Here is a 17005-nt window from a genome sequence, read left to right as displayed (position 1 = left end):
CACCTACAGCTTTATCTCACCTGTTCTACACAAAAACACTGTTTGCTAAGTATTATTTTAAGCCTCTCGCTGTCAAATAACAGCTGCTTTTACCACGCCCCCTGACATTAGGTTTCAGAGCAGCTGCGCTAATCGTTTCCAGTATGACAGGCAGATGAGTGAATCAGAGAAAAACAGGCAGAAACTTGTCCAGGTCTTTTGTAAAGGAGAAAACACAGGGGCAATTAACTGGACGACTTTTCCCGCAGACAGTTATTCAAAAATGACACAAGCACCGTGTTAATTATCTAGGTTAAATCATCTTTACTTCGATAATAACAAGCAATTTCGCAGCAATCATAAAGCCGTTCACAACAAATACACAATCTATTGTCGTCTCGTGGAGGTGAGTCTGGGTGTGCAATCAAGTTTCACATTCACTTCACACAAATCCTGGCTGAAGCACTGCCATTAAAAAGCTTGTGTTTCTAATTGCCGATGATAATGCTACACCGGTGGTACCAGTTCTGCAACATACACATTGTAGGAGTGGGCAGTTCTCATGGCTCAGAGGAAAACTGGAAGGAGCTTTTGGGAAATCCAGGCAGTAAATTATTACTCTGACACAGATAAGTGTTACACAGCAGTTTCATGAGGGAGCAGTTCACCTCCACGGTATCTATGGGGAGCGATCAAATGTGTGTAATACAGCTTGGTGGGAGAGGTGGTGTTGTGAAACAGGTCCATGATGTCATGAGAAAGAACGAGGCAGTTTGTTAAGCAATACTCCTGCATAACAGCCTCACGGCCAACATTTTTGCAACTTACAGAACATGCAGGCAGTGTTTTATCTTTTTGTACTGTCAACAATGAACATAATGAAATTTGAGCCGACTCTAAGCCAATGAAAACCAGGGTTGTGGCCATGCTGGTGCATTTGAACTATATATATTCCTTCGTTGTGATCATGACACAAACACTGATTCTATATTTGTTTGAACTGAAGTAGGGGTGTATTTATGATAACTGGGATATTTAAAAAAGGAAATATTGATACTGTGTTGATAATACACATATGATAATGATATTGTGATCATGGCCTTGTGGATCTTTATCAGTGCATCCAGTTGCCTTTTCACTATCCATTAAGAGTCACTGTTGTTTTTGCACAGTTATGGTAACAGAATCTTTTTCTCCACCTCCCTACACTTCATTTGATGGATTTAACTGATAACATTATTAAATTATACACTTATTTTATACAAACATCACAATAACATCTGAATTCTAGTAATTCTTTTGGCCATGATAATCATTAAGAAACATATAACTGAAGCGAAGTGGTAAATGGACTGCACTTTTCCATTCTTATTGACACATTCATACACTGATGGAAGAGCCATCAGGGGCAATTTGGGGTTCAGTTTCTTGCCCAAGAACACTTCGACATGCAGACTGGAGGAGCCGGGGATTGAACCACCAACCCTCTGATTAGTGGACGATCAGCTCTACTTCCCGTGCCACAGCCGCTTGCATCCAGCTAGTTTTAAATCCTGACTTTGTTCTACTCCAAACACGTTTGGTCTGACACAAAGCTACATTTTCTCTCACCCAAGACTCACCTCAACTTCACTGGTGTCCAGTTTGTCCAGGCTGTGCTGACTCCTCATGGCCTCACCCTCTTTTCTGTCACCGAGGACGTCACCTCCTTTGCAGCTTCTCTCCAAGTTTTCTCTGCGTACAAACAGAGCAACTTAGGAAATACTGCAAAATATTAGAAATAATAAGACAAGACTGAGAGACTACAGCCATGCAAACAGCTCTGTGAGGCTGGAGATGGATGCTAATATTAGCTTGGTAGCATGCTCACAATGACAAAGCTAAAAGCTGAAGATTAGCAGGTATAATGTTTACCATTCCCCATTTTATTTATCCCCTACGGGATAAATATAGTATCTATTCTATTTATTATTAACTGTTTTTATCATTATGATCTATCTATCTATCTATCTATCTATCTATCTATCTATCTATCTATCTATCTATCTACCAAAGATATGATTACACAGTACAAGCAGCGACAGTGGTATAAAACGGATGTAAAGTGGTCGTAATTGCTTGTTCATGTCAAAACGTAACACATTACAACATTAGATACATCATGAATTTACGCCTGATTTTGCCGCTCATTTTTATCTTCAAGCTCAATATCTGATCAATCCAGCATAAGATCGTATCAGATCGTATCAGTTTTCCCTCCAAAAACAGTCAAATGATAGAAATAGTAATAGTATTATTAAACAAAGAAATACAAGTTTTATTTCGGTATGAACTTTTAATTCATGGTTTCACATATAAGTCCCTCTAAACTTCTGCGGTTGGAAAGCAACATCGACAGTTTTGCAGCAGCGAAACCAGAGAGAACAGATCTGTTGCCAGATCTTGTGATGGTGTGTTTCTGAGACAGACACAGGTCTGAATGAAGTTAATTTTCTCTGAAAAATGCCATTTTGATGTCAGAATGTTTGTAAGATCTGTGGCTTTAGAAAAAAGGATTGAATATTTATTTCGGGGACTGTGGGGGTGTCATACTCTGTGAGCCTGTTCCCTTCTCCCATTGGAATGAACAGACTCAGTCTTGCTGCTGGTCTCCTGAAGGGGTGGGGAGGTGGCGAAACCCACGTGACACAGTTATGGGAAATAATTGAAAGTGAACCGTTTCCTTTATCAACTGTCTCTGTTTGCAGTTAACACACAAAGGACAGCTGAGGCTGATGGGAATTGTATTGTTTTGCAGATATTTTTAGTTATAAACCAAGGTTTTGGACAAATTTAAATATAGACCTGATGATGGTTCTGGATGAAAAGTCAGGGAATCACCACAGAGATGGCTAAAAAAGAAAGATTTCCAGGACGTGAAATATTTAAACTTTTAAAGCTACAAGGTTTTTCAAGGAGTACAGTCTGGTGAGAACTCCGTGCTCCACAACTGCTGTAATTAGCTAAAGATAATAAAACAGAGAGGAAGTTTAAAATGGCATTACACTAAGCTGATAAGATAACACCCACCTACTTCCTGAGAAACACAGCGCTGCTCTGCATGTTGCAGATTCTTCATCAATTCAAATGTGTACTGAAAAAAAATTATTTTGCATGAAACCAGAATACCACAAGGTCTTTTCTACCTGTGAAATCCCCATGATGTTTGTCTCATTTTTGTTTGATCTGGATCATCATGTTCCATTTCTGGTTTCAGTGAGTTTCTCTTCAACATGTTCTGACCCCCTAGACATGGCAAAAAAAAAGAGAGTTTTAAGAAGCAGCCACACAAGGGTGAAACACCTGTGATCATGGCCTCCTCCTGACTGCGTCACACAACTTCCCTGATCTCTCTCTCAAAGGTCTTGCATGTCTTTATAGAAAACTTGCGGATAGTTTCTCCTCAAACGTCTTTATGACGTAAACATGAGAAGATCTGGCCAATTGCTGCGTAAAGTGGGTGTTACTACGTTAACATCAAGGTTTTGTTGTTTCAATGGTTTTTACATGGAAAGCTTATTCTAAAACAGCTGCAGGTCATCCAGTGTTGTTTCAGCGAACCTTAAGCTCTGAAATGTGACAGCTCAGCTCAACTGAAAAAAATCTGCAAAACCCAAAAATTATAATATAACAATAGACTTTATTCATACAGAATTTTTCAAAACAAAGTGACGAAGCAGTTTTTATAGAGAGCATCTTAAATTTCAGTCAAACTCTTGTGTCTCTTTGTATTGCACATCCTTGGTTTGTTATACGTGTTATAACAGTTTCTGCCGTATCTTCATGACCAAAAATGTTACTTATTAAAAGACATTCAAATAGAAATAAGGATTCACAAAATCTATGAAGAAGTTTATTTGAAGCTGATTTGAGGTTTTTGGCTGTCTGGGTTTGTCAGGTGGATATCATCCAAACTCACAGTCTGTTTAGTATAAAACTCCCTTTGCATTTCTCTGGACAGACTTGCTTTAAAGGTCCATTAAGGACAGATTTCTTAATGCCCATTATGAACAGGAGAAATGATTACAGAAAGGAAGACCTGTTTCAATGTTCATATAGGCATCCTACTATTGTTTTAAGACAGAAATGAAAAATTGTGATTTTTAAAATGGAGAATGGTTGCATATTTGTAGGTTAAATGAGGAAGAAGGAGTAGATATAATATATGTAATAGGTATCTTTATATGTCTTAAATCATGTCTGCAAGGGACCTTTAAGTTAAATCTAAGCCATCCATTACATACCAACATAGGATGTGCTTTGACATATGGAGTCAATATAGGCTTTTTATCAATAATTATAAGGGTACATGATTAAATAATAAGAAATGAATCCTAGAAGACACTCTAAAAATTGAATTTTGATCATGAAAAACAATTACAATTTAAAACAAAAATATTAAAATATCCTAAATAAAATGTTATACATACGTATGTTAAAATGACCATTAGAATTAACACTAGTTCTGTTATCTTTGTTGAAGCTGGTGGAACAGGACAGTTGCTGAGGCACTGGTCCAGATCCAAGTCTCTGATCCTGCTTTGGGTTCAGTTTTCCCGAGAACATCCATCCCTGCTCGGCCTCACTGGGAGCATCGGCGGCACAATCACCATCCGATGGGTTTAAATGGGAATCCTGAGGGCAGAGGCACGGAGGAGGGAATGGGAGCTTGGGAAAGTGGTGACACTGGGGGGGCAGGTTATCTTCATCCTCCCCGCTGCTACCAGCGAGGATGGTACTGCTTCTTGTAGAGGAATGCATGGGAAATGTACAGCATTTCTGAGGTATTGAAGCTTGGCTTGTGTTATTTGGAGCACTAAGGCAAAATTATGTTGTCACTGTTCAAGTTTGTCTTTGACCTTTGACCCAGTGTGAGCCTGTGTGGCTTCCTGGTCTTGACTCTCTACACTGACAAAGCTGAAAATGTGTTTTTATTTCATCACAGCCTGTGGATATAGTTTCCATGTTCAAGCTTGAGACTCTGTCGCTGTTGTCGTTCACTGTCTTTAAACTAACAATAACTTCCTGGTTTCTGCAGGCCCAGGGGGAGAGGCTGTTCTCCCTCAGAGGCAAGGGAATTGTTGACATGTTGCACTAAATTTGATTCATGCACACTGCTGGGCGTCCAGACATGTGCAGACTCTGTTGCAGGGAGGGTTCCCATCGATCCTCTGAGGTGGCACCACATGAGCTCTAAGACATTTTTCTATGACGTGCTGTCACTTCAATCTGACCTTTTCACCGCGTCTTCATCAACGTGTTTCCCATCCTGGTGCTTCACCCTCTTCTCTCTTACAGACAGAGAGTGAGGAATGAGGTGTATCACTAATCCCACAAATGGGATTCCTCTCTGGACTTGTTGGCTCTTGTGATTGAAATTTCAAGTTCCCATTTTCTCCCACTGTCATGTGCTTTTTAAGTGATCTCTTTTACTTGGACTTGTGAAAGTCACAGGTTCAGATTGGGGCAGGGGAGGAGTGTTGAAGTAAGTTTGCTCTTGGCAGTGGACTTGAGAAAAGTCCTCAGTCTGAGCCTGGATCTCTGTTTGAGTCTGTCTCTGGCTTTACTGGGGGTGTCTCAGGATTATATAAACCAGAACAAATTCTTGTGAAGTCTCAAAACGTTGGCTGTGCTCAGATTGAAAGGTCGTAGACTGGAAGGCTTCAAGCTGCGTTGCTTTGTCTTTAAAGAGCGTAGATGGGGCAGAGGAGTGCCTCTGGATGCCAGAGGTCAACTTCCTGCGGGGCTGCTGCTGGTCAGTGACCTTCAAATTATTTCTGTTCATCCAGGAAATGCCCTCACTTTCCCGCAATAAGTTATGCCTTTAATATCACGTCACCGACCCGATGACCTCGAGTTTGAGCAACAATAATGCATATTTTAATACAATGGCATTTTCTTCTGGCAAGAACACCAAGGGAAAAGATTTGTTTTTAAATATAGATAGTAATAATTACTTTTGTTTGAAGCTTAATAATTTGATTTCTTTCTGTTCTTTTCTGTTTTATTTATTTTTTGCTTAATATGTACCTAAAGGTCATCTAGGTGGTGCCTAATGGACCAGCTGTCGTACAGTGCTACAGGACAATCTACCACAGTAAACTTCTGTGTAAGACACCTTCAATAGTTTTGGCTCACAGATTTCAGATGCTCTTCTACAAACTTAAATTTCACACTCTCCCTCAGAGCAGATCTGATCCACCTTGGTGTCCAGGCAGAACAGAATTATATTTGGAAAATAAAATACAAAATACAAAAAAGTAGATTAGTTAAAAGTTGGAAAATATCCCTGTAAGAGGAGTGTATTAGGAACAGCAGAGAAACACGAACAAATAAGTAGCACACATATAAGATCTATCATATAATGATCACAGATGTGCAGTCTGAATAAGTTTTCTAGTAACACCCTAAAAGGCCAAAAAGCCTCCAGAGCTGTGGGCCAGCAGTCAGCTGTCTTCAGGGTTAGCTGACTGCAGCGGGACTGACTGGATCCTGGTCTCCATCTCTGTTCACAGAGATGTGTACAGTCTGGTCAGACTCTCAATCTTTTTTTGCATCAAAATGTTAAAACTTTACAATACAGTTGACAAAGAAGTTACTGAGGGAGGACTGAGACACATCCTTACAATCAGTGAAGAGAGTGACTCTAAATCAAAGACTGATTAGTAGATAATGTTGAGTTAGTGGAGAACAGACTGGGAGATACTGTATTAATGACTCATTAGGTAGTGATTAGGTTATAAGTATGTGTGATACAGAATAATGACCCACTTTTATCATGAGTCATTCTTGATTAAACATGACTTGTCCATGAGTGGTACGAACTAGTATCCAGCCAATGTGCAGCTCATACTAGTGACCACTCATTTATTTATCACACAGTATCATGTGCCACTTTACTTCAGGGGCACAAAGTAACTAATTATGAAGTAATGCTGACAAATGACTGGTTACTAGTTTCTGCCACTCATTGATAAGTCATAATTAATCAGGAAGGACTCATGGCGAAAAAGGCTGTTATTCTGATCCACAGATATTTATGAACCAATCATCACCTAATGACTGATTAGTAAACTACCTCGCAGTATGTTCAGAGCTTCTGCAGGCTCACCAAGTTAAATTTGAAACTTTTTCAGATTTATTAAATACCATATAGAACGGACCAGTTTCTAGTACAATTTATACATATTACCAAATACATGAATTATTGGCATTCATATTATACTTTTGTCAGTACTTCCCTGTGGTACAGAACTTATTATATCTTTAATATGACATCGATAAGCATCCAAAATAGATGGTTTAACTAAGAAGAAAAAAACAAATTAATTTATATATTCTACAGTCATGGGGTTTTGTCGGACAGTGTCTTTCTAAAATGACACCAACATTTTACAACTAAAAATATTGAAGATGTTTGTAAAACAAATTTAAAGGTCCCATATTTGACACTTCTCTGGTGTTTTATTTGAAGTGTTGATCCATAAGAAGATATATTTGTGGTTTTAAGAACCAAAAACCATCTCAATGTAGTTTTACATCTCCTCTCTCAGGCTTCTCTCTGGAGCTCTAGTAACAAGAAGTTGGTGAGCCACGCCAACTTCCAAGCCTCTGGGCGAGGCTTGGGGCGTGGCTGAGAGCAGTGACTGCTCTGTTGTGACATCACAAAGTTCCAGAAGTCCTGAGGGCTGGTATTGAGGCTCAGTTTCTGAATACAGGCTGTGTGCATTTCTCTGTGGACTGAGGCTTTGATACTTTCACAGTATTAATATAGAACCTAGACCTGATCTATAATCAAACAACACATGGACATCTGCCTTTAGACTGTATAGGACCTTTAAAACTTTTCAATACCTTTGTAAACATTTTCTGAGGAAACTGTAATCAGTCTTTTTAAGGCTTTTCAAGACCTGTAGATGCCCCATATCTACTAGATTCAAGTTCTGATTTAACGGTTGATAGATTTTAAGGTAATTTCTCAATCTGTCCTTAGTAACAACTCATATTTTTTACCATATTGCAAAGCGTTAGCATCTATATGCATCTATCTGAGCGGCAAACAGCAGTTAATATACGGTATATGATGCAGATAGAGCAAAGAGGAGGGAGAGAGTCCGCAGGACAGGAGGTGAATGGAAGCTTTACACTGAGCTGCAACCTGGAAGCCAAAGCATGCGAGGGGCTGAGTGCCAAACATCTCAGCCTCCTGTGAGATATGTATGGATGAAAGTGGGAAAACACAACACCGCTGTGAGTTATAGCACAAAGCACAACTTTACAGTGAGTGTTACTGGAGTCAAAGGTTGGCTTGACAACCTGAGTACAGTGGCATGATTGTTAATCATGACATCATCACTGCGAACGTCACTTTTCCTCTGAACTCAAAAAAACAAGTCACGGCAACGTGTTCAATGAGGTAAATGATCATTGTTTACTTTAACGAGTCTGATTGTCATCACAGCTTTTGTGTATTGAGGAGGAAGATTGGGGATGACACAGTTTGACAAGCTCTGTTCTTCATGTTGTTTTTTAAACAGAGGAGCCAGCAACTTTAAGGTGGTGCTCCCTGGTCGGATGAACCTCCCTTTGAATGCTGCAACAGCCACAAAAGTGAAAGTGATGTCTACGTAAATCTGTCTTCCAAGTGTAGTGTATCACCCTGAGGCTCTCAGCATCAGTTCCAAAAATCTTCCACGGTGAGTGAAATGAGAAGTAATCACATTTCAATACCAAATGATTCATCATCCCGAGCTGTACAAACTCTTTTGTAAGAGTTTGTTTGACAGTTGTTTCTCCTAACTGAACCGCTGTCAGTTATGACCATGTGGCAACACAGTGCTATGTGGCAAGCACCTTAATAATCATTTTTTCATAACTCTGTAACCGTTGCTATTGTGTTTTTTGCATTAACCAGTCATTTTCAGAAGCTTGCCTGTCTTCCTTTGAAATATGACATTTTAAATAAGATTTAATTGTTTATATCTGTTTTCTCTTTTTTCAGTTAAACAGCACTAAAAAAATTGTATTTGTTTTCTATATTCTAATCTAATCTGCTGTTTACTGACAGAATGACTTTGCAAAGGCATCTGCAGCAACATTAAATTTATCGTCTTGTTATTTTCTGTCATGAGTCGATTGGAATTTTAAAAGCACAGAACTGGAGAACAGCACAACACAGACATGTTTCCCCTGCTCTCAGTCCAGTTCTGAATGTTCCGTCCTTCTCATTGACATAAAAAGTGCTTTGAGAATGTATTACTTGGCCTCCATATTGTTATGGGGTCGGATGTGGGTCGTCAACATTTTTGAGATCTTTGCGGGTCGGAAAAGGTTGGGAACCGCTGACCTCCACTTTCGATACAAGATTTATATCTAAATATGTCGTAGCACAAAAACACAATATTGTATTGTATGCACAATAAAATAAGAAACTATAAACAAATGGCTACTTTTTTGCTTGTGTGTTTGACAGATAATGCTAAAATGCTCTATTCCAGTGGTTCCCAACCTATGGGCCAGGGCCAACCGCTGGGCTGCGAAGGTATTGCAAGTGGGCTGACAAATCATTTGCAAAACAGATGAATTTTGATGAGATTTTAAGGAGGGCCATATGTTGGAAAAGGTTGGGAACCACTGCTCTATGAACGTGCCCAGGTCATTATACCCCTCACGCAGGTAACTGAAGTGCAGTAGCTACTGAGGACCAGCAGGCCAGACGACTGGGCTTCACTGCTTTTTAATCTGCTTAGTTGACTGAGTTACCTAATATACAGTTCAACCATTGTCTGAGGAGGCAGTACAGGATAGAGTGAAGACGGGGGGATAAACACAGAGAGGGTCCTCATCTGACAAGGTCAAGTCTAAGACAAGATTAAACCAAGCACTGTAGTGACTCAGTACAGATCCAGTTGTGTGCTCATGCATAAATCCTCTCAAGCAATAAAACCACTCCTCAGAAATGTTGAGAAAACGAATTAAGTAAAGACAAACTGTAGGTTTACTATATAGGTTACTGTGTTGAGAAGTTTCATGCACCTCTTCTTATGCACAGCTGACTTTTAAATCATGGGCCAGATGCCGAAGAGGGTCACGTCCTCACCCTGTCTGTGAAACATGTCCCTTGAGAAAGTCTGAATCTTTGAGAGTTGTCTGGACTTGTCGCTGAGGCAGAGAAGGAGTTCAAAGCATGCAAAGTTCGAGGCATGCAGCGTTGAGTGCGAGGCCTATGGCCACCCCCACCCAAAAAAAACAAAAAAAAAAAGAAATCTTCCTCCCTCAGGACGCAGCATACCACACAACTTCATGTACTTTTCCTTACATAGAAAAAAACATTGACAGCAACGTTGCGTCCATCTCCTCCTGCCCACATGTGAATATATCACCAATTCCCAGGGAGCCACATCTGCGTACTCTGAGGAGAGTTTATATCTGAATGTCCCCACGCTGCATTTTTAGCATCCGAGCTAGGAGCTGAGACACTCGCAAGCTGTCACTCATGAGAAACTGGAGGTCACACAGTAGCTTGTGGGATTTACTGAACCCTCAAGAATAGACTTAGAAATGGTCCATTCTCACAGTTTGAGCCAGGAAAAAGCAGAGCGCTTTGAAAGAAGGTGAGATCTTTTCACCATGTTTTTTCACACTTTTGGCTGACTGTCAAAAGTCATATCAGTTTGTGTTATCAGACCTGCTTTGACTTTGTTCAACCGCAGAGGCTTATCAGGACTCAACACAACTGCATTAAGGTTTTCTAATTTCATAGTTTAAAAAAAATCTCTGACTTAAAATAAAACTAGTCTTAGTTTCCTCTTCACAAGAAGAGCTTGACCCATTTGTATTTTAAATCTTACAGGCTGGTCTTGCGCATTGTTAAGTCCCCATTGGTCCCGCAGTGGAAAAGCAGCTGGTGAGTCACCTCAGGCAGTAAGGAGGAGCTACGACTGTAGGGCTGAGCAGTGTCTTGCATTTGATCTGCACACAGAGAGATTACTTCCAGACCTGGTGCTGACTCGCACAGCAGGACGTGAAGCCTGAATGACTTGGAAATCCCAAACATACGCAAGGACTAAAGGAAGCATTTAAAAACTTGAAGAAGAATAGAACTGAAGACGCCCGAGAAACTTGTTTGGCGGGGTTTTTTTTTTCACGTGTGCGTGTGTTTGTGTGTGTGTGTGTGTGTGTGTGTGTGTGTGTGTGTGAGGTGATTTCCTTCTCACTTTAGAAAAGGATACTTCCATGCATGTAGGACAGATTTTCTTTTTACTTGCTTGTAACTTATATTAGCACAATCCTTGGCTGTTCAAATGGATATCAACACCTCTCTCTACCAAAAGATTGAAGACTGTGAAGCCACAAACAAGGCACTGTATAAGTTCTATGCAGCTGTCATGATTGTGATTTTCATCTTGGCTTTGCCTCTGAATGCATCGGTCCTCCACCTCTTTATATTTAAGCTGAAGTTCTGGAAATCCAACTCCAACAACGTCTTCCTTTTCAACCTGGTGTTGGCTGACATTCTCCTGCTCTTCTGCTTGCCCATAAAGGCATACAACTTCATCAATGGAGAGAGGAGGAGTGACAATGGGGCAGTTTGCAAAGCTATGCTCTTCATGCTGTTTTTGAACCGAGGGGCCAGCATCGCCTTCCTGACGGTGACATCCATCCACCGATACTTTAACGTGGTGCACCCTGGCCGGAAGAATCTCCTGAGAGCTCTTAAGAAATCTCCTCAGATCTCTATCCTCATCTGGCTGCTGCTGCTGCCTCTCACCATTCCCACCATGCTCAAGACCTTTGAATGCTGCAACAGCCACAAAAGCGACTTGCCACACAACGACAGCAGCCATGAAGGAGATGACACCTTGGTGAAGGTAATGTCTACCTGTTGAATGTGGCATTTGTGTTTATTCTCATTATAAATCATTACAAATCTGTCTGTTCTCTGTTCTCTCAGCATCAGACCCAAAAATCTTCCATAGTGAGTGAAAAGAGACGTAGTGACAAGGCACCAAATGATTCATCCCCGACCGATTTGCTTAATGTGAAAATAATTTTGCAAGAGCTTGTTCATGACATTTAGTAAGCTAGTTGTTTCCTAACGTGAGCGCTGTCAGTTTGGACCATGTGGCAACTTATTTTTAAGTCACCGGTGACGTAGTTTATGTTGTTGAACAGCCTGAAGTAACAGAGAGGACAGTGATATTCAGTGATTACGGGGACGTAAAGCCCAATCAGACATGAGGAATGTGGGTTCATGGCGTGGTCCCAGAGAGAACACAGCAGTGGGGGTTATCTCAAGAGAGAGCTTGTTTCCACAGCTATTTTTTGCACTGACAGAGCACACAGTGTTGAGACTTGTTAAACCTGGAATGTGTCAAACCGCACCACACATGACAAGGCCACAGTCTGATAAGACGTGTGTGTGCTAAAAACAAAACATTAATGTCAGAAAAAAGGAGGAAACTCCTCACTATTCAGTCATCTTATATAGGATTCTGTTCACGACAAGGTGCCTAAGTTTGAAAAAACATGGAAGCATGTTTATTATTTTCTATCTTAGGAGACTGCAGAGTGCATTATTGTGTTCATACCTTGTTGTGTTTAGCCCTGCTCACACCTGCCATTAACATGTGTCTCCACAGGCGTCTGGAGTGACCACTTGTGATGGGAGCTCACTTTCCTGCTCTATATGTAAATAAACTCGTATGCATTGATGCTTTAAGCCAAGACCAACTATGACAGATGGAGGGTGGGGTCGCTTACCTGGTGGAGCACGTACCACATAGGCTTAGTCCTAACCACAGCCGCCATGTCATCCTCTCTCTCTCTCTCACTGTCTCTATCACAAAAATATCATGACAGATGGGTCCATCGTCAATGTGTTTGAGCATGAGAGAGAGAGATAGAACAGGGCGTCTTGGGTGCATTTACACCTGAACTTAGAGCTGACCACCTGTGATCAGATCACCTGATGTTCCTGACAGGTCTGAACAGGGCCTTTGATTCATGGTTAGGTTAGTGTCACTGGTAAGTTAACAGGAAGAGTGAATCACAAATACTGTTGGTTACTTTCACACATACAGTACGTGGGCAGTGGTGCAGTAACTGGATTTAATTAAGTATTGTATTACAGTACAGCAATGTGAAGCAGAAAATCCACTTTATTTTATTTTAGTTTTTTCTCCAAAACATTTCAGAGGGAAATACTGTAGTTTTTACTCCACTACATTTATTTGACAGTTGTAGCTGCTTGTCACTTTTCAGATTAAGATGTTACATTTAAAAACACAGCAGACTGGTAAAGTGGTTTTTAACCTTTTTGGTTTGTGATCCTCATTAAAAAGCAGTGTCCACTTGTTGTTAGCAGCTCCACTAAAGAGTGATATCCCCTCCAAACTTAACAGATGGTTTCATTTAAATCACAGTTTGAAGCTTTAAGAGTTAAAATGGCCGACTGGTACTTTAACTACATACTGTTCTGATGCTCAGGCCAACCAATCAAGAACAAGCCTTTGTTGTTGATGTATATGACAATTAAGTTGATCCTTTCTCTCTCCTTTAAGGATGTGGTGGACAGTATGAGAGAGGTGGTCTTCTTCACTCAGATCCTCATCCCCTTCATCATCTTGGTCTACTGCACGGTGCGCATCGTCAACCGGCTCAGGAAAAAAACAGTCGGGGACAGGACCAAGCTGAAGAGAGCGGTTTTCCTGGTGACCGCCGTCATGGTGGTCTTCTCCTTCTGCTTCCTCCCCTGCACCATAGCCAGGATGGTTCTGCTGATCGTCCGCGTCCAGGAGTTGCCTCTGATCTACCAGGACAAAGCTGCCGTGGCCTTTGACGGCCTCATGGTCCTCTCCTACATGGACTGTCTGCTGGACCCGCTGGTCTACTGCTTCTGCAGCACCAAGTTCAAAGCTCTTTATCTCTCCAACTATTTCCCGTTCTTGGTGAAAGATGGTCAGATACCGGTAGACAGCTCAACAGGGGCGCACACAGCATCGGAACATCCTCGAAACACCAACACTATCATTTGAAGACGTGTGGTGTGTTTTTTTTTCTCTGTGTGGTGACGCAGGAACCCAACAGGATACTACCTGAGAGTGACAGTTTGCCCCAAAAATCTACTAACTTTCTGAAAGGGGACTCTGCTATGAAGACAAGACAGTCAGTAGTTATTTGATCCATTCTGAAATAGAGATATACAGAGGTAGAAAATAGGAGGGACTCTTCAGCACTGTAGATCTACCAGGTGAGAGTGTCGTGACTCCTGATTGTGTAGGATATATTAATGCTGGTGGATGTTATTCAATGATACATAAAAGTTTTCTGTTTAAGAAGAATGCCTCCCAGCTAAATTAAGCACATCTGTTTTTTTCTGTTTGGCTTGGACAGAAAATTGAGAAGTTATGACTGTGAAAAATTCCTTTCAAGCCCAAGAATCTTATCTGTCAAATTGTACCAGTCTCAAACAGCCTCCACCATCAAACAAGCATTAATTAAAGCTCAGAAAAATATAAACACAGCACTCGAAAATGTGTTTAAAAATCTTGTCAAATACATTTTCTATGAAGCTGTGATGAGAAATTCTGAACCAAGAGGCCTGAGGGGATAAAGGTTTTCTAGAAATCATGAATAGCATTCACTAGCATGAATTCCTGGGTCAGGAGTATGAAATGTGTGGATGGACCCGACTCCAAAATAGATGCATATGAGGCCAAAGTCAGTCCCCTATTACATAAGAGTTAATCCTACAGGCCCATACAGGAAGTTGGTTGTTAATGTTGATTTAATATTGAATTGTGTAACTGTTTATACTGTGTGTATATATATAGAGAGAGATGGGTGTATTTAAACTGTACATATTTTATGTCCTGGATAATGTCTTGTAAATTCATTGATAATAAAATTGCAGTAAACTGTCGCTTGTCATGTCACTACTGATGATTTAAAGACCTCACTTTGACAACCACTGATCTAAAATGACATGCCTCTGAAATACAAGATTTCCCTGAACGCATCTTACAGTGTAAATAATGAATGACTCTAACCAGACTAAAGGATACTTGACCCAGACTGTACCTGTATAAGTCATCTGAATGGTCACATTCACCCTGATGATGTCATCAATAGTAATAATTAGTGAACATACTGTATGTCTGTTGTTTACTGTCTGGCTAAAAAATAGACAGTGAGCTCAACAAAGCAATCATGGTGATTCCGTGTTTAATGTCATGTGAATCCGTGTGTTAAAGGTGCATCAGTGTGTGTCACAGAGTAAGTCATTGCTTTGTAATTGGGGAAACGTGGTTTGAAATGGTGAGACACTGCAATGATACAATGAGACATGTGTGCTGTTGAATATTATGTAACTTTCTTGTCAAGTTGAATTTATTAAAAAAATCTAATTAATGACTAGAAGTGGAGACGCCAGGGAGGAAAACCCCCACTTCAGTTAAAGGAAAAACGCAGCTGCTTCTCATGGAGGGAAATCAAGACAAATAAAAAGAAGAGAAGAAGATCCACAACTCTACAGCTTTGTAGTGATAGAGACAAAGATTTAAAGACCTGTATTAATGTGGTTGAAAACAAGACTACAGCTTACTTCTGAACTCAGATCACAAACATACAAACACAGAATTGTATAGAAGCAATGTGAAACAACAACATGTGAAAATGTAAGCAGCCATATTTGGCTCTGCAAATGTCACATATGCACAACTTACAATGTGTAAGAAAACATGGCAAATATTTACAGAGTAAAGATGCAAACACCGTCCTTCAGTCATATATAATACAATATCAATGTTAACACTCTGCACTTTATTGCTCCGTTGTGTAGATTTGACCTTTCACATTGTCATGTGTATACGTGCTGATGATTGCTTTGTGACTCTGGTGAACACAATTGATTCTTGTTTTTAAGTCTGTGTTAAGTTTATTTATAAATGTACCAGTCAGTCTTACAAGTGGGATATGGTCTTTTTTTGCTTTTTTATTGTTTCAAACTATAAAAGTGCTCTAGCACAGGGGACAAACGTCGCACTGTTGCCAGAGTTCCTTTATTACCTTTTCTAAATCCATTCTTTACAGTCATTTGGGACGTGGGTGTTTTAAATTGGGTCAAACATGTGTACACTTGCGAGTCCTGACAAGTCATCCTGAGATGAACGCAGCTGTGTTGCAGCTGTATTAACATTCCTAAACACTAAATCAGGTTATTTGTTTAGTTGCAAACTGAAATAAGTATTAGCAAATACGATTAATGTTATCATATGTTATGATGCCACTACTGGAAAAGGATTTCAAATAGTTTCAGGTTTACATCACCTCATATAACCTGATGAATTCTGGGAATTTTGGGCACAGCAATATGTGAGACATTTACATAATAGGTCTTTATAACTATGCTTTTTGTTTTTATAAATTGTATAAATGTTTTAGATATCATACCTGGAAGATATGATACAAAAATTGTTCAACAGAGTGAAGTTGTCAAAATGAGTTGGTCACAAATGTGTACCAGAGCAGGGATCACTCTCAGAGACTGACACAGTAAACATTTTATAACTGTGTTTTACAAGTGGCATTGTATAAATACTAGCCTAGTCTTTTATGTGTTTTTATTACTGCTGACAGGTGTGAATTTACAAATATATGTTGATCTTTGAGCCCATTTCTACCCTTCCTCCCTTCAGGCGAGAAAACGATAAACTTTGATTAAACTCGAGTGATTTATTGAACGGTTTCAGGTCTGATTAATCTGTTTCAAGACTGATGTCCAACAACATTCGCTCACTAGAACTGCTGAGCAAACATTCCTATGAGCTTCATGCATCAACACGCATTTACACAACATTGTAACTGTCCTGAGATTTAAAAAAGAAAAAAGAAAAGAAAAAGTGGCTCTATTGTGGCCTAAAATGTTAGTAAAAGGAGGGAAAACAAGCAGATGACTTCGATCTTAAAGCTGAGATACAAAGCACAA

The 17005-nt window shown here is 40.1% G+C and overlaps 2 protein-coding genes across 5 annotated transcripts in view; one reads left to right on the top strand and one right to left on the bottom strand.

The window, feature by feature from the left end:
- si:ch211-140l13.3 (uncharacterized) overlaps nucleotides 1-17005 on the bottom strand; it is a 39209-nt gene that overhangs the window by 5906 nt on the left and 16298 nt on the right. For all 4 annotated transcript variants that reach the window (XM_056405590.1, XM_056405589.1, XM_056405591.1 and 1 more), the window contains exons 6-7: nucleotides 3165-3264; nucleotides 1602-1713 (exon numbers count right to left, since the gene is read on the bottom strand). In XM_056405590.1, coding sequence (XP_056261565.1) covers nucleotides 1602-1713; nucleotides 3165-3264 — 212 coding nt within the window. The remainder of the gene's footprint in view (nucleotides 1-1601; nucleotides 1714-3164; nucleotides 3265-17005) is intronic.
- Nucleotides 10384-16760, top strand: LOC130187734 (12-(S)-hydroxy-5,8,10,14-eicosatetraenoic acid receptor-like). The gene is made up of 3 exons (XM_056405593.1): nucleotides 10384-10631; nucleotides 10871-11888; nucleotides 13581-16760. The coding sequence occupies exons 2-3, from the start codon at nucleotides 11322-11324 to the stop codon at nucleotides 14052-14054; spliced, it is 1041 nt and encodes a 346-aa protein (XP_056261568.1). The 5' UTR covers nucleotides 10384-10631; nucleotides 10871-11321; the 3' UTR covers nucleotides 14055-16760.

This window comes from Seriola aureovittata, chromosome 19 (assembly GCF_021018895.1).
Source record: "Seriola aureovittata isolate HTS-2021-v1 ecotype China chromosome 19, ASM2101889v1, whole genome shotgun sequence".
Taxonomy (NCBI): domain Eukaryota; kingdom Metazoa; phylum Chordata; class Actinopteri; order Carangiformes; family Carangidae; genus Seriola; species Seriola aureovittata.
Note: the sequence above shows the minus strand (reverse complement) of the source record. Positions and strands in the feature narration are given on the sequence as shown.